The following is a 20,973-nucleotide window of genomic DNA, read 5'->3' as shown; positions in this document are numbered from 1 at the left end:
GAAATTTAACTAAAATAATATATTAAAGGTAGGATAAAATCTCTAATTCAAAATGTATATAAGACGCACAGACACCACCCACCCTCCCCTTAATCTACATTAAAAAAATTTGTTTTTTGGGCCGGCCACATGGCTTAGCAGTTAAGTGCGTGTGCTCCACTGCTGGCGGCCCGGGTTCGGATCCTGGGTTCGCACCGACGCACCGCTTCTCCGGCCATGCTGAGACCGTGTCCCACATACAGCAACTAGAAGAATGTGCAACTATGACATACAACTATCTACTGGGGCTTTGGGGGAAAAAAATAAATAAATAAAAAATTATAAAAAAAAAAGAAACAAATCTTTTAAAAAAAAATTTTGTTTTTTAAACAGTTCATACAAGTTCTAAAATATTAAGTCTTAGGAAGTTCACTATAAATTCATGAGAAGAAATCAGCATGGTATCTGTAAAGAGAAAAAATGCCTGATTAAGCAATGGGAGTTTTTAAAAAGAATAAACCTTCAAGAACATTAAGGAAAATAAGTGGTTGTCACCTATACTTCCATATTATAGACTACTTAGGAAGTTCAATCACCTTGAATTGAAGGAAGTTATGGATAAAAAAATTATTTCAAGACAGAAATAAATTAAAAACAAACAATGGGGATCCCCAAGGAGTTGGACTAGGAATCACTTTAAATGTTATAAATGATCTAGAGGAAGAAATCACAAATGAAATTTCCAGGTTTACTTATGACACTAACCTCTTCTGAGTCATTAAATAACTGATAGAATATACTAGAGAAGGTGGGAAATATAGGCTATACAGGAAAGTGTCAATATGTATACAGGGAAATTTATCCAAAATATTTTCAGATGATAAGCTATTAAGTATTCATTGAAAGATAGTAAAGAACCTACAATTATCTCCAAGAGAAGGTAGTGCAAGGTGCTGCTACATTCAAAAGAATCAACATAATACAGAAAACCAAGGAATGTATTGGGAAAATAATTCAAATTTCCTATTCTTATCCACATTCAGGGTGCATTCACACTGAGAATAGCATGTGCTATGCAGGTCACATCATTGCAAGAAAGACATGGTAGAACCGCAGATGATCCAGAAAATAAAACTAAAATATTAAACAGGATCAAAGGAAATGCTACCACATTAGAAGAAACTAACTTGAGTAGCGCCTTTCTGGTATAGGCACACTTAGGTGTCACAAAATCCCATAATAAGGATGTATCCCCTTGAACTTGAGGATATGAACCTACAACAAATTAAAGAAAGTAATACTTCAAAAGTAAGTAATAAATTAATGGAATATGATATCCCAAGCTTAAATTACACATATATACTTTTTAGGGTGAATAAAGGAAGGAAGATCTAATATAGATACTTCAAAGAAAGGATACTTTAGCATATATCCCTAACTCCAGAGGCTGACTTTTGAATCAAACACTTGAAGTACATGCTTGATGCCTCTATCCGAGACAGACTCCGTACTGGATGGACCATGAGTACGATTTCTATACTTTTTCCCATTGGAAGCAGGAGATAGGTGGTAGTAGTCTTCAAAGCATTTGGAAGATGCCATAAACTATTTTGGTATGACTATCAAAACTTGATTTTTATGGTGAAAAAACAAGAATAATTACTGACTAAAAAGGTAAACAAAATTTAAGCAGTGTGCTGGTCTGTAAAATGCAGGCACAATAAGCCTCTTTTTGTGGGTGCTGGGGTGCAGGGGGCTGGGAGAGGCAAAAGAAATAAAACAAAAAGAAGTGTTTAAAAAGTACAGCTCCAGATGTACAATTGTAAAATTTACTATTTTTAGTTCACAGGAAATAACTCTTTTTTAAAATAAATCTTTCTAAATGCTAAGTACAGAAATAAAAAGCACTGCCAAAAAATGTTTTCTTGGTATTTAAAATAGGTTTTAACAGTCTTATACACCTGATTTTTATAAAATATTTCAGAAAATATACTGTAAAAGTACAGTGCTATTTGAGTTACTTATTTTAATATAAAATTGTAAAAGTTTCTGTTTAGTAATTAGCTGTAAAATCTGCCTAATCTCTGACCTCTCTACAGGCTGCCTGAAAAAAAATGGAGGAAAAAAAGAATCTTAAGAAAACACTAACTGGACCAACAGTTGGATTGAAAACTAAAGGCCTCATTCCCACACAGACAACATAAATTCGACCTGATAGAATTGTATATCTAAGAAGAGGCTTCAAAAGTTCAGATGCCCTACCTCTCAGCTTCAGGAACCTATTGCATCTGTTTTTATAGATACAAGCAAATAAGACCCACAGAGATTAAGTGACTTGCCCAACATCACACAGCTAATAATCGGAGGAGAAATCAGAATCCAAGTTTCCTGCATCTTAATACAAAATTCCACTAACTTATGCTGTTTCTATAGTTTCCATGTTAAGTTCAAGGTAGGTTATTTTAAATTCCTTTCTATATATAAAGAAATCATATTCCAGATATTGTGATATTTACTCTTGATATTTATAACTAATGTTATAAATTCTGATAGGACTAAAGTAGAAATATCTCAGAACATGATGATTTTTAGGCTTAATTTGTGTTGCAAAAATGAATATAAACAATTACTTGTACCTCAGAACAATACCCTCAGTCATATGCTGTTTCTCATTGTCATAGTCTATATGTATAATGAAAATAAAGAAAGATAAGGTCTACTAACTGGTGAACATTTACATATCTTGTTACAAATAATGCCAGGTTTTTTGTTTGTTTTAATGGGCTGCTTTTACCTTCTTATTTAAAAGGAAAGAGAATGAGATATGTTTTTATTAGTAGGACCTCTCCTCATCCTCCATGCTATCCCAAAGTTAAGAGACAGATAAGCTTATGCTTTCCAAAGAGTGAGTCTGAGGGAGCATAGGGAATAAAAGCAGGGAGTTAATTTCAGGAGTAAAGCAGAATTGTAAGATTCACTGTTGGAACTCGCTACCACAAGAATGTCAAACCATGCAGAAACATTCCTTAAATTAATTTATTTTTGCCTATGTTATCAGCTCTGGCTCTTCCTAGGAATGCCATTGTAAAGCTATCTTGATCCCTAGGTATAAGGCATCTGCAACTCTGTATCAACATAAATTGTGGAACCATCTAGCATGCTCTCAATCATTGACAACACAGCTTAAAGTATGAATTATATCCTAAACAGTAATGGAATAAAAATAAAGAATAGGAATGAGAAAATGTCTAAATTAGATTATTTTTTTACCTTACCTTGGATTCCTTCCCCTAAGACTTGCTATAAATAAATTTACTTAACTGATTAATTTAGATAGATAGATAAGAGGGTAGTAGAGAAACACAGTGAAATAATACCTGACAGCCTCTCTTTTCAATTTCCATAACACATTTCTGTATCAGAAGTGGCACCATCAACCCTGTATTTTCCTTCTCTACAACTTTTCGAATATCAACACCAAATATTTCTGGTTCTCGATTTATATCTAGTCCACGAAGAGAATTCTCCCACTGTTCCAAAAGAGTCACTTTCACATAAATAAGACCTCTAGGTTCAAGTTTGACAGCCAATTGATGTGTCTTTGTCACTCTGAATAAGGTGGGGAGAACAACAGTTCCATGACAACACACTCGATTTTTTCTTGGAGTGGGTTCCCAACTGAATACTACTAATTTCAAATGCTGTGCATTTTCAATTTCTATGTTGAAAGTGTGATCCATGTCTAAAAATGTTGTCCGACACGTGAGCAAAGCTGTTCTTGCTTTGTTTACTGAATCTACCTGAATTGCACAAAAGACATCTTTTGAATCTATCCGAGGTGGTTTTAAATCCTCAGCACCATAGAAATGCACACTCATGAGCCCAGATATGTACTGTGAACACTTAGGTTGATCAGAAAAGCTATAATGTCTAAAAGCATCAATGTCTATGTCATTCTTGCTACAACTATTTGGAATTATTTCTTTTCCCTTTCCAAATTTGTTTTCAGATCCATGTTTGCTAGATTTAGCTATAAGTTCAGGTGAATCTCCATCACTGAGGTAACCACCTTTGCAGGAATACTCAGAACTCATAGAGGTTTTCTTCTGGTAGCTGGGCTGAGAAGATACACTGGTATCAAGATGATATCGACTTATAACATTCCTCCTAGCAGCTGTGGCTGTGTTCCCAGAAGACAGAATAACAGTATGATGAATTTCTTGACAGTTACATTTAGACAAGGAAGGAGTACTGTCTGGACTGTTTACATAATTCAAGGTTCCTTTAACGCTCAGTTTTCGGCTAAGTTCTGGCAACCTTTTCATTTTCATGGAAAGTTTCCTCACAGTTCGTGGAGATTTTATTTTATCCGGGAAAGACCAATTAATTGAACTGCCTTTTTTCACAGGGCTAGGGCTTGGAGAAGATGGTTCTATAACTCCCAATTCAGTCTTATTTGTAGCAGCTAGGATCCCAGGACCTTAAAAAAAAAGAGATTATAAGTTGATATGTTTTCATTCCTACTTTTTTTCCTACTTTATAAACCATCAACTTAACAGACTCTCACAGGGACAGAAATTTTTCCGTTGTCTCATCTCAATGGGGAGATTTAGTTATAAGTTTAGGTGAATCTCCATTACCATGTTCAAGCAGAATATCAAGGATCTCCAAATGGCTTACAGTGGAAAGAAGCATCTCCCTCTCCATCTGCTTTTCTATTCTGAAGGTTTGGAGGAAGGGTAATCTACGTTCCTTTTAAAGTATTCCCACTGCAATATACTTCAGGGAGTATGTTATTTTATAACTGTAGACAGTGAATATCAGAGGAAATTAGGAAAGCTTCTTACCTTAATGTTTACCATATTAAAACACTTATTTTAACATATTTCCTATTTTAACATGTTTATTTAGAAATCCTACTTTAATATAAGAATGTTTCCCCTATATTTATAATCCTTTAAAAACTAAATTTTATCACATAGCAGTGCTGGTTAAAAAAAATGGTTAAAAACCAAACAAGTTTATAATTTTGACAACTAAGTGCCCCTCCTTGTTCTAAAATTCTATTAGAACATATCACCAAAGATTATATAGAATGAAATCTAGTCAACCAAGAATAACTGAATATTGAATATCATAAATCTAACTGAATAATTTTCAAAACTATCAAGACATTTTCTTTCTTGTATTATTTGTATACAATAATTCCCTAAAACTTCAAAAGCTAAATTAGGGCCTTTCCTTGCAATTTCAACATATCAAATAACAAGGCAGAGATAAAAATAAGTTTTCTTATAATTTTCAGTTTTCATAAAGAATAATGCATCGAAATGTTTTTGAATCTTTCTCCACACAAAAATAGCTTTATTTTTTTCTCAATGTCAAAATTATCCAGGTTTACAATAAAAAATTTTTAAGCGGCTGGCCTAGTGGCGTAGTGGCTAAGTTTGTGTGCTCCACTTTGGTGGCCCGGGGTTCACAGGTTCGGATTCTAGGCACAGTCCTACACCACTCATCAAGCCATGCTGTGGCAGGCAATCCACATACAAAATAGTTCTGTTAGTTTCACCAATCAGATTAACATTAGCATTAGCCTATATACATTGGGTTTCCTAATATAACTAACCCTAGAGAGTTGATTTGAACCTCATCATATGGAAGCCTATGCAATGACAATAATATCTTGAAATTACTGGTGCAGATGTTAGCTCAGAAACAATCTTCCTCAAGCAAAAAGAGGAAAATTGGCAACAGATGTTAGCTCAGGGTCAATCTTCCTCACCAAAAAAAAAGAAAAAAAATTTTTAAAGATACAAAGAAGTACAAATAAAGTAAATAACAGCCTAAACTACACTACCAAGAAATTAATGATTGTAAATATTGTGGTAAAATAATATTAAAATATGAATATTAATATGAAATTATTAATATTTATTATTAAAAATAATAATACCAGCTAACATTTATTGTGCTATACAACGTATGAAAATTAATTTAATACTTCATATACACAGACTCTCATTCAATTCTCACAATAACCCTTTGAGTGAAGATACCACCAGCACCCCATTCTCCAGATAAGGACCTCACGTAGAGAGCTAACTTGTCTAAGATAACAAAGCTAGTAAATGGCAGAACCAGGATTCAAACCTAAGCATAGGCCTTCAGGGCCTGTGCTCTTAAATACACTTTCAGCCTCTCCATCCCTCTAAACATTTTTCTGTCCATATATATACACATTAAATTCATTTTTAAAGACCTTTTCTCAATGATTATTAAGAAGTTAAAGTATTCCATTTAACCTCAAACTTTCAATCTCCCAGTTAAAAAATAATAACGTACAGACTAATCAATTTCATTTTTATATTCAAACCTGTTCCTATAAGCTTTCACCCCAATACAGCAAATTAAAAATCTTCTAAAATCTAATATTACATAAACTTAACTGTTCCATTAAAGAAACAATCTAGTATTATCCCAATTATTTAAAGTTTCAATTAACTTTTCATACTTTATCTAACTATTCCTTATAAAGATCCCTAATGACCCTAATATCGGAGGCTACTCTACATAATACTAGAAACGAGAAAAAAAGTGTTTATTCATTTTAAAAATCAATAGATTAAATGACCTTTCTTTAAAGTATTAATCTCATAATCTCCCTCCACCCCTCTTAATGTGTCCTAATGACAAAGAGGTTTCTTTACAGAGAAAGGACTATTTTAAGTATGCCTGCTAGGCTTTTCTGGTAAGCAACTAATAAGAAATGGAGTGTTGATAAACCAGACAAAGCATTCCCTTGTACTGTAAATTGCAGTACAATTCCACTGGTCTAAAACATTCTATGGTTAGAGTCCTGCTTTAGTCTACAATCTATTTTGTCACAGTACAAAAAAGCTACCCAATATATTGAACTGCTCTAGGTTATATTAAATTATTAAGGAGTTTGATGTAACATTCTGACTTTTTTTTACACATTGTGCATTAAATACTTCTTACTGAAGTCCTTAACTAATTATTAAAATGAAATACTGTTTATGTTAGCAATTTCTACTTCAGACAAGGCTGAATTGATCAGAACAAAAATGCTTTGTTGTCATAAAATCCAAGAGTGAAAATATTACCAAATTCAACCATCACTTAAAATTAAACCACAATTATACTAATCAAATTACAGACTTGCTATATGGGGAAGGCACAAAATGAAAATATTTAAATATAAATTTATGAACCCGGCTAGAATCAAATGAACCTGGCAACTCTTTCAGCACCCAGAACAGTAACTGGTACATAGCAGAAACTCAGTGTTTACTGAATAAATGAATTACTCAGCTGAGAACCAATTGTTACCTGTAATTTGGTAAACCTTTTAGGAAATACAATATAGGAATTACCTATAGTAGTTACCAGCCATAAAGACCCAGTAATGATACTAAGAATCAGTTCTAATGAAGCAAAAAAGAGCATGATGAAAATCACTGCAACAGTAGTGGAAACAATCTATTAACACCTAACATTAGGGAACCAGTCAAACAGATTAGGGTACATCAACCCAATTAAATATTATAAATATTGGGAAACAATAACATTAATTTACATGTAATAATACAAGATGAAGATACCAAATAAAAATAGCAAAAACCAAAAATACTCCACTGTGATTGTAACTAGATAAAAGACACATACACATCTAGAAGTTAATAAGCAAAAAACAAGTCATAATTGTGTTAGGATGATTAAAAAATTGTTATTTATATTCAAAATACTTCAGCTTTCCTATTCCTTGATCAAAAATTATTTTGAAATTCAACCATTCTCTTTGCCTATTTCTCAACAGTTTTCTGCCAATGTTGCTAAAGAAAACAGATCACTAGGTAACCTCTGTGATCAAACTAAAACAAAAGGAGACTGCATATAAACCGTCTAAATATTTCCTTTGGTCAATTTAGGATTGTGCTTATTATATTTTAATAATATGTTTAAGAGAAGAACGACAGTAAGGACACATAAATGACAGCCCTACCGTACTTACAAGTTTTGGGATTTTTTTTTTTTTGTAACGTCTGTCAGTCTTTCTAGGTTCACAATTTGCCACAAACATAAAAAAAATAAAGTTTAAAGACAGTAACTTAAATCAAAGTGTGTATCACTTTAGACACTGGCTTTCTAACTTTGCTCTTATCCTCACGCCCTCTTGCGTTTTTGCACCATTCCACACCCATCACCATCCGCCATATTCCTGCAAGCCTTCCCTATCACTCCACCCTGATCGCAACCTACATTCCAAATTATTATTTTATATAGTATTTGTCCTCTCCTCATCGAGAATACAAAAGAAACATACACTCACTCTGGAAAATCAGTCTACAATTAGAAATGTACACACACACAAATGTTTAATTACCTTCAATCCCAACACCCCCGGGGTGGGTGTGGGGTGCAGAGGGGAAGATTAACATTTCCAGTATAGTTTTCAGTGTTTCTTTCCAAATTGACATTATACAGTACACACGGTATCATAACTCGCATTCTCTCTTAACAATATAACATTTACTCCATCTCCTCATATTTCTGAGAAAAGGATACCAGCCATAAAGACCCAGGTGAAAATTCCAGGTGAATTATCAAGCCTGCTACCACTATGGGCAACTAGAGCTAAAACTCCTAAGAAAACTCTGGGAAACAATGTAGAATTATCCCACTCAAGGTGGGAGCAGCTGGGGTAGTCCTACACCAACTCCTGTCAGTCGTTGGTTGAGAGGCACTCCTGGGCTCCCTGAAGAGAGACTCTCTAACACTTCGGAGAGAGTCTTCAAGCAGAGATGCAGATATTGATGACTGGAAATAGGGTGTCCCTATTTAAATAAGTAATAAAACTTAAGGGATATGGACAAGGTACTGACAGCATCTGCTATACCTCACGTCTTTGAATATTCTGTATCATCTGAAATTTTATAAATTAAAATGACGATATAAAACAAAATTGCTTTCTACTGAACATTTGATATTTGCAACTAAATGTGCCTTAAGCTCTGTTTCCTGGGTAGTGTGTCTGGGACTAAATTTGAAAAGAAGCACATCACAAAATCGAAGGCAATCGAGGAAGAATAAAACCATTAGGTTGAACTATATGAAATGCTGTTTTTTTGCAGATCAAAAACAGTTGAACATCAGCAGTTTCATATGGTTCAACCTACTATGTATCAAACTTCAATTATTTCCTTTCTGGGTTCCATAACTATTGTAGAACCTATTTGCAAGGTGTTTACTTCTACCTCTCATTTCTTTTTTTTTTTTTAATTTTTTATTTATTTATTTTTCCCCTAAAGCCCCAAGCGATAGTTCTAAGTCACAGTTGCACATTCTTCTAGTTGCTGTATGTGGGACACGGCCTCAGCATGGCCGGAGAAGCAGTGCATCTGTGCGCGCCCAGGATCCGAACCCGGGCAGCCTGCATCGGAGCGCACGCACTTAACCGCTAAGCCACGGGGCCGGCCCTTACCTCTCATTTCTTTTTCTCTTCTCCTTTTCCTTTGTTCATGAGGAAACGTAGGCATAAAAGCGCAAACTAATGACTACTGGTACACTGAAAATACAACTTTTCAGCTGTGGCCAGGCTAGGTGTGAGTGAATGAATGAATGAAGCAAAGTATGAGTTACATAAAGAATATATCTTTCTCTTCTACTCCCCATGTTTCCATTCTTTCAAATAAGGAAACAGTAATTACTATCTCAAAAGACTGGCATACTAAAGCACACCAGAATACAAAACCAAGACTGTGATACAAATAATTAAACTACCATGTATATAAAAATGTTTATAAACCTTTTTGAGTTTATTTTCATGAAAATACATTCACTTTGTAAGATAAAGTATATAGCTACAATAGACATCTGTATTTAGTTTTAGCTACTGCCAAAGAACTGAAAAATGGAAGAAGAAAGAAAAGGCAGATGTACGATCATCTTTACCTGCAAAAGGAAATCTCAACAAGGGACTGTCCTCCACCATTATATCTTCTTGTGTCTTGTGTCCAAGCCTTGGCTTGTACTGCTGCCCAAACTCTGTGGAATGGATGGAATCTACAGAATTCATTTCATTTGACTGTGTGGTCTGAACATCGCCTGTGTGTTCAGAGGAGCACAGCAAGTCTTCAGAACGCTGCTCTGCTTTCATTAGGTCGCTACCAGATAACACTCTCAAACTGACAGCAGGAAATTTCAGAACAGCAGAGTTTACCTCACCCAAACTCAAAGCATTTGATATCCCCAATTCATCATCCTCAGGAATGGGGTTGTACCATATTTCTCCTTCATCATCTGCATCATTTTCCTCATTAAAGTCTAAAGAACAGTTTCCTGATAATGAAGAATGTGTAGCATTACATACCACATACGTACAATAGTCTTCAGAGGATTTGAGGAAAGATTGTGATAGCTGATGTTTAGGTAGAGAAGGAGGTGAGATGGATAAATTACTTATATCTTGGCATTTCTTATTTTCTCCTGCCAAATTAAATGATCTCAGAGTACTCTGATACAGCCAATTGCGTTTCTTTGACACAGTGATGCTGTTAAGTGTCTTATGACCTCTGAATCCAATATCATCCTTCAGATCTTCAAGTTCTCGTCTCTTCATTGTAGACCCATACACATTTTCAAATAAATCTGTTCCAAAGAAAAAAAGAAGGTAGAATATAATTGCTGGAATAACAGAAAAGATGTCCCTTAAGACCAGTTATTAAAATACTATTTTTAAAAAGATAAAAAGAAAGAAAAGTAGTATTAAACACATTCAGAGACTAAAATTGAACAAGAAAAATTTTGGATTTTTCTACCTAAAAATGATTCTATTCTATTCTTTAGAAATCAGACTGCTAGTATAAGTGTCATAAGAATTCTAAGAAAAAGGATAAACAAACCCTGAGACTGCCTTTATAAACATGATACGGCTAACAAAGCCTTACTCTAAGGAAAACATACTTTATAAAAAGCTTATATAGGATGCTTTATACACCGTATGCCTTTAATTAATATTTAAATAATTTTAAGCTCATTACTACAAGGGCCAGAAGTCTTTAGAAAACACAGGTAATATTCTTACCTTTTCACACAAAGATTAACTTTGAATAAAAATAAAAATAAGTGTGCCTTACTTAATACTAAATGCCTTACTGATTACTAAAATTTCAACATAACATCTGAAATTTCCTGTTTCATAACCATACAGTACAGCAGCATCTTATGCAGGATTTAAGTTCTAAATATCTAGGGCAAAAATAAACATAAAAATCCTTAAGAAGGCCCCACATTAGAACCAGGTATCCTGTCTCACACTAAGCACAATACAGCTGTTATATTTGCCAGGCACAAACTTAAGCAGCAAGAATAGACGAACAAAATAGTCCCTGCCCTTAAGGAATTTGTAGTGGGGAACGTCAAATACTTAGATATGTGTATGTGCTAATATAATGTGATAAGACTCTAATAACGTATATATAACATTAATTCCATATAAAGAGGAAAAATATTTGTGCTTCCAAAGAGTTGCATAAAGAATGCCTCAATAACAGTCAATAAGCTAAATATATATCATAATAATAATTCACTACACATAGATAATTAAAACAAAACCACATTTCTTAAATTTTAAGACCATGCCAGGTTTGTAAATTAGGAATTACTGTCTTATACTACTTTGTGTATGTGGTTGATTCATCTTAGTATTACAGCAAGTAAAATACAATAGTCTAATATCAGAGAGTGATAAAAACACATTAAACTATGAGGAGCTTAATAACAACCAAAAAAATCAGGTTCATGCATAATCAAGGCTTTCAGTAACCTCTCTTCTACTGAAAAAAATCCTTTAAAAAATGTAAATTTGCCTTTTTTTTAATCCTATACATTACCCAACCAAGCAGATTAATTAAAAAAACAAAACAAAACTCAGTTTCAAGTTCAATTAGTTCCAGAGGCAGGAACAGACTAGGAATCAGAAGGGAAGGAAGCTCCCATGAATGAATGCCTATTATGCCAGACATTTATCTATTCAACAAATATTTAGTGAGTGCCTATTATGTGCCAGGAATGAGAGAGGAAGCAGTAAGGAAGCCCTTAACCTCATTTAACCTCCACAACAATCCTGAGACAGGTACGATTATTTCCATGAGCTTCAAAAAATACGAGGAATACGGTCAAAGTGCTAGCCCTAGGATTCAAATTTAAGCCTGTCTAACCCTGAAATCCATGCTCTTACCCATCTCCCGCACACCATGCTACCCACTAAAAGTAGGGAAGTAGGTGACCCTCTCTGAAGATGGCCATCATATCAACCAGTTAACCTTATGTGGTGTCTGCTGGTAAGGATTAAGTGACAGAATGTTCAAAATACTTTGAAAACTATATAGCACTACTCAGAAGTCAAGTAACTTGCCCAAGATCACCTAGTTGGTAAAGAGAAAAGGCAGCACTCAAAATAAACTCTTCTGACTCCGAAGTTTGTAGTAGAACACCCGGGCTACTACTAAGAAATACCCACCTCCACCCTCCAGGATGTAACATGCAAACATGTAACAGATATTCAGTAAATATCTTGAATTGATTTAGTTTGATTTAAATAATGAAAACCTGAAGATTCAAGAGTCTTTATCTGCTTCTGTCTCCTTTACACTTAAAATTAAGAACTGAAAATCAACACACACTCAGGAATCACTGGGCTTCTGGGTTTTTAATGACCACATCCTTTTGCCAAGTGCACTAAAATCTAGATCAATTTCATGTTTTAGCCCAAATCTTGTATTATTTAATAGCATTTCAGACCTTCACAGAATATTAGACGTAGTTTTAACACAATTATAAATTTGAAACAGAAAGTATAAAATTATACAACTCACAATGGCTATGAGCCACATCTTATTTTACGTTTTTCTCAGATGTCTCTCAAAACATCCAAAATTTTATATAGTTAGACACATTATTTTGAGTCTTATCAGAGTTTTTTTGACATACACTATATATGAAATAAACACACTTTTACTAGTACTACATTCCAAGGAACTGCAGTGAGAAAAATAAAGCTACTAGCATCCCGTGCAAAAAACTTGAAACCAGATAGTCTGATTGTTACTGCTGAATATTTCAAAATACGGGATGTGGAAGTTTAAATTTAGAGATAAATAGGTACATTATTAAAATTTCTGATAAAGGCCAAATTTACTCAGTTATTAAAAGTGAATATAAGCAATACATCATTTAGGGCAGCAAATTTTACTGAGCAATTATTTATAAAGAATTTAAAGCATTTCATTTTTATCTCAGTTAATTAAAAGATGCATATGTAAATTACACAGAAATGGAAAGCTATTTGCAGTCTTCCCTTCACTCCTCTTTTATGCTAAAATTAATGTTAAACCTTATTGGCATAAATTTAAAAGCTACCTTTAGCTTGAGATTTTATACACACACACACACACACACACACACACACACACATACATGCAAGAAGGCACAAGTAAAAAAATATAAAAATAAGTGTGCAAAGTTGCAAGGCAAAAAAATCTTTATTCTCTTGCAACTACACGTTATAGTATAATTATCAGATTCTAACCAAAGTCATTTTACTTCAAAAATCTGTAAGAGAACGCAGAAGCAGCAATTAAAAGTTTTTCACTCAGAAAAATATTCTACATAGTGGTGAACTACTCAAGCCAATTTTATGTTCTCAACTATTATTTCTTAATAAACCTAGATGACTTACTATTACTAAACATTAAACGAGTGCCCCAGCCCAAAATCAGCAAACTTGCTGAGAAATTATGTATTTCAACGCTCACTGAAAATGTACAGTATCTACAGACATCTTTTCATCATTTTCAAATTTCTACTGCAGAAACAAACTCTGTTGCTTTTGCTTCTCTTTAAAAATCCTAAATAAAAGTATTTTTATGAACACTGTGTTCGAGTTTAAATAAATACAAGCAGCGCTGCTTATACAGTTAAGCCTGGCTGCCCAGATGAAATGACTATAATAAACTTAAGCTTTAGGTTTATATGAGTGTGTTTACACGTGTCTTGATCTTTCCCAGATAAATCTAAATGGGGTAAGGGATACAACGAAAAGGAAAGAAGTGCTTTTTGTATCTTATTTTTCCTCCCTAGTGACTAGCAATAAAATCCCTTAAGAAAAAAGCTGTGTGCTAGCTTTGGGGACAGGAAAGTAGAGAAAAAAACTTTGAGACTGTTTCTGGTTCCACAAAAGTAATGGGGAGGAGCAAGAGAAAAGAAGCACAAAAGAAAAGATGAGCAGAATAAATAAGTGCCCCTAAAGGGGTGAACTCCAGTTCAATTCCCAATGTTCCTCAAGGCAGTACTCCTCAACTTCTGATCATCTCAATCTCACTCTCCATCCAGAGTCCTAATGATGCAAGGCAGTATTCTCCTCACAAAGTCTGCTTGCCTTTCTCTGGATAACAACTAACTAAGCACCAGGCATGGTACCAAATGGATTATCTTTTTTCATAGTCACAGTGACCTGATGACTGAGGCTATGCCGGCTACGCTTGTCTGGTAACAAGCCTGGTAAGTGGTGGAGTCTGATCAGAACACCAGAAAATCTATTCTGTTAACCACTGTTCTATATGGCCTCCTTTCCTGCAGATTCCAAAATCTCACTTTTATTAGTGCCAGATGAGACCAATATGGAGGGAACTGCTTAAACTTGTCATACATAAGTAGTAAGCATAAATTCATAGAAATAAAACTGAAGCAGAAAGAGCTCAAATGGTTTGCTCTAACAGGGGTTAGTTTAAGCATCAAGTATCAGAATAAAGTAGAAAACTAGAATGTTTTTACAAAACTTTAACAAACGTTATCAAATAGGTGACGGGGGGGGGGAGGGGGGGGGGGACTGAGAACTCTAGGACCTTACTACTCAAAGTGTGTACCAAACAGTAGTATCTACACTGGAAGTTAATTAAAATGCAGAATCTCAGGTCCATCCCCATACATATTTGATTTGCATTTTAACAAGATTTTCAGGGAATTCATATGCACATGAAGTTTGAAAAGCAGGGCTCGGTAACAGTGAACCACAGTTTGAGTGGCAAAGGGTCCAGAAAACAGCCTTAGTAATTCTCAAAAAATGAACACCACTTAGAAATACAGGACTTTCAAATCAACACAACATTATTTTCCGCTGAATTTGTAGTTCTGCGTTTTCCTGCCACCAGCCACTCTAACGTTCTATGGCACTCGTCCCAAAAACAAAAAAACTGCACTTGCTTCTAGGGCCACAATGGCAGAATTTCTCAGAGAGGAATGTAACACTAGAAGACAGTCAAAAATTATGTGCCTATTGCTACTAGTCTTGAAGAGGACTAATGCATAAAAGAATTTGTTGGAAAAATTCATAATGTAGCTCATAAAGATAAGAAATTAGAGCTACAAATACTTGAGAAAAGAGAAGAAACAGATGAGAATCTGCATTACAATAAGTGTCAACTTCTTTAAGATATAATGCACAAGATTATACCAGCTAATTAATACTATTTTAAAAAACTGTCTAAAGATTTTAGACAAAATATTAACAAGTTACATGCTCTAAATTTTTTCTTTCACAGATCATGGAGCAAGAAAAGTAGAGTCAAAGTAGGCTAATTATTTTTTAAAGCAGTAAAAGACCAAAATAGCTCAACCTGGTGCTTTTGAATTTACTTCTGAGTACTATATGCTAATTAAAACTTATTTATAAAGACTTATAGGCCGGCCCCATGGCTTAGCGGTTAAGTGCGTGCGCTCCGCTGCTGGCGGCCTGGGTTCGGATCCCGGGCGTGCACCGACACACCTCTTCTCCGGCCATGCTGAGGCCGTGTCCCACATGCAGCAACTAGAAGGATGTGCAGCTATGACATACAACTATCTACTGGGGCTTTGGGGGGAAAAATAAATAAATAAATCTTTAAAAAAAAAAAAAAAAAAAAAGACTTATAATGGAGTATAGTTGGCAAATAGATTAAAATTCCTTTGTAATCTTAAGACTTGCAGAAACTTGATGATATTTATCATGTGTAATGACTTTACATTTCTTAAATAATCATCTCAATTAAGAACAAATTGGCCAAACTGTGAACACTACATACCCAACTGCATCAAATCACTGACATTATTATACTATCAAAAGTTTCAGTGGTTCTTAGTAAGAGCCAGAAATCAAAATAGAAAACCATTTTGGTTTCCATTTGTCAAATGGGCTCAAAAATTTCCAAAATACCTAAGTAGATTAGGTATCTCTATCCCACTATATAGTTATTCTGTGTTATAAGTTCTAACTGTAACTTTATTTTTTTTTTAAATCCTCATAAATAATATTGCATAGAAAAATGTGATATAAGCCTTTTAGGCTATTTAACACCTTTATACAATCAAGAATGTACTGCTTCATCTGGATTACCCAATTAATTTTTCAGAAAACATGATTTAAAAGTAGACTCCAAGTAACATCATTTTGAACTAAGTAAACATTTAAAGGTAAAGATTTAAAATGGATATAGCCATTGATTAAAAAAAGTCTTAAAACCTATTGTAGGATTCCTCCATCTTCTTCGCAACTTTGAGGAAGTCACTTACCCCTCTAAACCTTGTTGAAATTCCGTCCATCTCCTCAATTCAAGCAACTTAACAGAATTAAGTGAATCAAACATCTATGGAACTTTAGAGTCTTTTTGACCTTATACAAATAGGGGTTTTGGAGTCATAAAAAAGACCTGAGTTTGAATCTACATAATAGCTGGAATCTAGTATATACAAACCATATACTAGTTTGAGTGGCCTTGGGCAAACTACTTACCCCTCTGTTTCTTTTGCTGTTGTTGTTGTTAAATCACAGTTGTCATACCTCCATGGGGGAGAATAATAAAGATGATACGCCAACCACAAGAAGTATCCAGAATGGTTTTATTTATTTATTTATTTTTTGTAAGGAGATCAGCCCTGTGCTAACATCTGCCAATCCTCCTCCTTTTGCTAAGAAAGACCAGGCCTGGACTAACATCCATGCCCATCTTCCTCCACTTTATATGGGACGCCGCCACAGAACGGCTTGCCAAGCAGTGCGTCAGTGCACGCCTGGGATCTGAACCAGCCAAGCAGCCGCAGCAAAGTACACGCACCTAACCGCTTGCGCCATCGGGCCGGCCCCCAGAATGGTTTTAATAAGTACAATTAACCTTCATGAAAAATAGTTTTTAAAAAAATCAACTGTCCAAATCTATACTAGATAGGTAAACATTGCACAAATTATTTTTATCTTTCCTAAAAGATGAACTGGTGATATGAAAGGAAACAGCATCTATGAAAGTTTTTAAACCAGAAATTATCGAAGCTTTTGCTTAGATTTCTTGTAAAATATCTAAAATACTATCACAGGGTAATTCTAATATTTCATTTTAATTTCTTTTAAAGTTAGTTTCACTTAGTTTCTCAATGAAAAAGATAAATGAATTCATTCTCAAGAGTTACTACATTTATTATTACCTTAAAATCTTTGAATGTTTACACTACAACTGAAGGCATTAAAAGCCATCCCATGGTAAACGGGATATTTGACTAAAGTTTTATACAGATTTGTGTTATGGCTGACATTTCACTGTCTTACAAAGAGTTAACTGAACCAAAATCAGGAAAGGTAAAGATATATTGGCAATAAAATCTAATAAATGATTACAAATATTTTACTCCTGGAAATGCATATTTTAATACGAACTTGGCATAAAGTACACCTCTCTTCACAAAAAATTTACATTCTACTATCCTTTTATTCAAGTGAAATGGAATAAATTTGACGGAAAAATTGACAGGTGTGGATTAGAGATTTATAATCTCTAATTTATAATCTCTAAAAAAACTTTTCAAGTCTGTATACACTTTAAATGAATCATTTGATTTGTCCTCATTGTATAATTAGAAGTTTTGTGAACTTTGTTTCTCCCCACTGTTTTTGTGTTTACTGGTTAAACAAAGTTAATGTGTACAAACCTAGTCCTGTAGGATTTGTAATTCTTACCAGAGAAACTGCCAAGTACTGTGAACACGTTTTACATTTCAGCATGTAATATTTTTAAAATTATTATTGGCACATAAGTTATTACGTTCACTAAAAGTCTTTATATTTAAGAGTGTAGTTCAAAAGACCATGTTGGTTTTGGCTCAGTTTGAAGGTACTATACTTCTTTCAGAAGAGAATTTTTGCTATTTACAACACAACTAGATTTCTAGAATTGATAACCTAAATCTCCAGTGAAAATTAAAAATCACGACATACAAAATAGGCAGAAGTAAGGATAGTCCTACTGTAAGGACACATATACTTAAGTTCACAAATGACTTTAAATGTCTACACATTCTTAAAAAGTACATAAGGGACATTTTTCTTTTGGTTAAAATACTAGTGCCCTTGCTTTTCCACAATAAAAAGCTTAGTTACTTCGTTGGTTTTTTTGTGGGAGGGTGAAGGGAGGGCAATGTGGAGAAAAGAAGCACGTGACATCCTACCTGACTAAAAAGAAATTTTACTCTGGTAGTTTTTTGTTTTGTTTTGTTTTTGGGTTTTGGGTTGTGTCTGTGTGTGTGTATGCACGCCTGGGAGAGAGAGGGGAAAAAAGGCATAATGAGAAAAATGACAGTTTATGAAGCCCGTAAAGTCTACCTTGGATCAAATTCAAATTCACAAACTCCACAAAAGTCTACCGATTTGCCTAGAGCTACAAAGAATAAAAATCAAGGCGGCCCCGCCCAACTCTAAACCTACTAAAAGCGTGTGGTGAACTTAACCTTTACTCACTGTTGTGCTTAGGAGTAGAAACACTGGCTCTTAGAGAAGAAAAAACAAAATCTCCAAGTTCCTCATGCTACTGTCTTAAAAAAAGAAAAAAAGGCAAAAAGAGTGAATGCATTATACCAAGTAACCTCGAAATCGCATTAAGCTGCCACTTACCTGACACTTCCTTCCCCACGGGCACCTACCTGTCTGCAAAAACAGACCTGATTCTTCGCTCTTCGGACACAAGTCCAGTAGGTAAACATCAAGGCTCGAAGCGTTAGCATTCTGATTGCAAAGTATCCTACCTGTCAGCGTAATTCTTTGGTCTGGAGACACCGAGAGGACATGGCTTTCCCGCATTTTCAAAGCGCCCAGGTTTGGAGAGGTTGCCTGCGCTCCCGCGACTTTGGGGGGCGTCCCACGGGCGCGACCCTTCATTCCCAGGGACAGCAGGCGCCCTTTGTACATCCACTTCTGCAGCTTCTTGACTGTCACCGCGGGCGGCTTGAGGAAGGGGAGCCCCTCCTGGCCGTCCCCTTTGGGGCTGCGTAGCACCGAGGACCCCGCAGGATCCCCGAAAGGGCTTCCCGCGGAGCGGCTGGGCTCCTTGGAGCTGGAAGGCAGGAGGCCGGAGGGCGCCGCGGCCCGGGCGCTGCCTCCGCTCCAGCCGTCCATCCCGCCTCCACGTGGCGGGGGCTCGTCGCGGTCCCCGCGCGCGCCACACCTGACCCAGCTGTCGCTCGGCCACCGCTGGAAGGGAGGCGGCTTGGCACCCACCCGGAGGCTCTCGAGGCTTCTACTGCAGGGCAGCTGCATCCGAGGAGTCCGCAGGCGGCCTCCCCCCGACTCCCTCGGAGGCGACCGGGGCGGGGACACCTGCTGCCAAGGGCGGCCGCCGCCTCCCTGCTCCCAATCCCGGGGGCAGGCTCGGCGGACCGCAGCGCCGCAGGGGGAAGGCGGCTGGCCCCGAGTCCCGGCTCCCGCAGGGCAGGAGCGGTCCACCCAGCCCGGACCGCCCCGCCGCGCGCCCGAGTCAGGGGGCAGGTCGTGCATGGCCTGGATCAGCAGATAATAGGCCTCTCGCAACTGGGTCTGCAGCCTGCCCGTCTCCAGGCGGCCGCCCTCCGCCCCCGGGGAGGAGCCCGCTGCCGGGGAAGGCGGGGGCCACCGCTCCGCCTCCGCCCCCTCGGGCTCGGGCGCGGGCAGGGAGCCGCCGGGCAGGTTCTCGTAGTAGTCCGCGCCGTCCTGGTCGTCCTCCTCTCCGCTGCCCTCGGAGCCCGGCGGGGCGTGCAGAGAGGCGCGAGGGAGCCGGCGGCCCGGGGGGTTGGCCTCCTTCCCGCCGCGCGGCCGGGGCCCGGGCGCCCCCGACCGCTCCGCTCGCCCTCCCGGGACCGGCGCCTCAGGACCCCACGCCAGAGGCGACGGCGGGGGCTGCTCGAGGCTCCGCTGGGCTCCGCCGGCGTGCTCGCGAGGGGGGGCGGCCCGAGCCCCCTCGGCGGCCGAGGAGGCCGCCACGGTAGCTGCGGCGGCCACCCGGAGCCCGAGTTCCCCCGCAGCGCGGGGACCCCGCCTCCCCCGGAGCTTGGACAGCGTCCGCCTCAGAGGGTCCGCCATCCCCTCCGCCTCAGCAACCAGGCGCGCCCCCGCCGCGGGGAGAAGTCGGAGCCCCGCTCGAGAGAGAGCCGCGCTCGCGGCGGCGGCGGCGGCGGCGGCTCCCCATGACCAGCGCTGGCCCTCGCGGGCTCCTCACATACTTGGCATAACTCTGCCGCGGGAGGGTGGGGGAGGGCGGCGGCGCGCACAGCGCATGCCCCGGAGCCCCGGCCGCGACGGGGCGCGCGGGCTGCGAGGCTGCGTTCCCCGGGTGGGCGCGCGGCGCGGGGCGAGGCGGAGGGCCGGGCGGGGCGGTGGGTGAGGGGTGAGCCGAAGTAGACCGAGGGAAGCGAGGGTGAGCGCACGCGGCGAGGGTGGTGCGGCGAGAGTTGAGGCAGGAAAAAGAACGCGCGGGAAGGTGTCTGGGCTGGAGGCTGCCAAGTCTTGGTTAGGGAGACGGAGAGAGGGAAAGTGCCCTCCTGGCTGCCACTCCATCACCTTCGCCACCCTCCCCATTGCCACCATGGCATGAGGTGTGTCTCATATAGCGTGTCCTAGCTTGAGAGAAAACTAAGACTGTTTTG

The 20,973-nt window shown here is 37.9% G+C and overlaps 1 protein-coding gene across 3 annotated transcripts in view; it reads right to left on the bottom strand.

Moving 5' to 3' along the window:
- The window catches only part of SYDE2 (synapse defective Rho GTPase homolog 2), a 49,519-nt gene extending 29,049 nt beyond the window's left edge, over positions 1-20,470 (bottom strand). For 2 of the 3 annotated variants that reach the window (XM_087448285.1, XM_087448280.1), the window contains exons 1-3: positions 19,102-20,470; positions 9,952-10,647; positions 3,357-4,459 (exon numbers count right to left, since the gene is read on the bottom strand). In XM_087448285.1, the coding sequence (XP_087304411.1) occupies positions 3,357-4,459; positions 9,952-10,647; positions 19,102-20,410 (3,108 nt within the window). In that variant the 5' untranslated portion in view covers positions 20,411-20,470. The remainder of the gene's footprint in view (positions 1-3,356; positions 4,460-9,951; positions 10,648-19,101) is intronic. The other variant, XM_004431560.3, reaches the window with a different exon arrangement.
- Between the last annotated feature and the right edge of the window lie 503 nt (positions 20,471-20,973).

This window comes from Ceratotherium simum, chromosome 2, assembly GCF_057802395.1.
Source record: "Ceratotherium simum simum isolate JZ-2026a chromosome 2, ASM5780239v1, whole genome shotgun sequence".
Lineage (NCBI taxonomy): Eukaryota > Metazoa > Chordata > Mammalia > Perissodactyla > Rhinocerotidae > Ceratotherium > Ceratotherium simum.
This window is presented reverse-complemented; position numbering and strand designations above follow the sequence as displayed.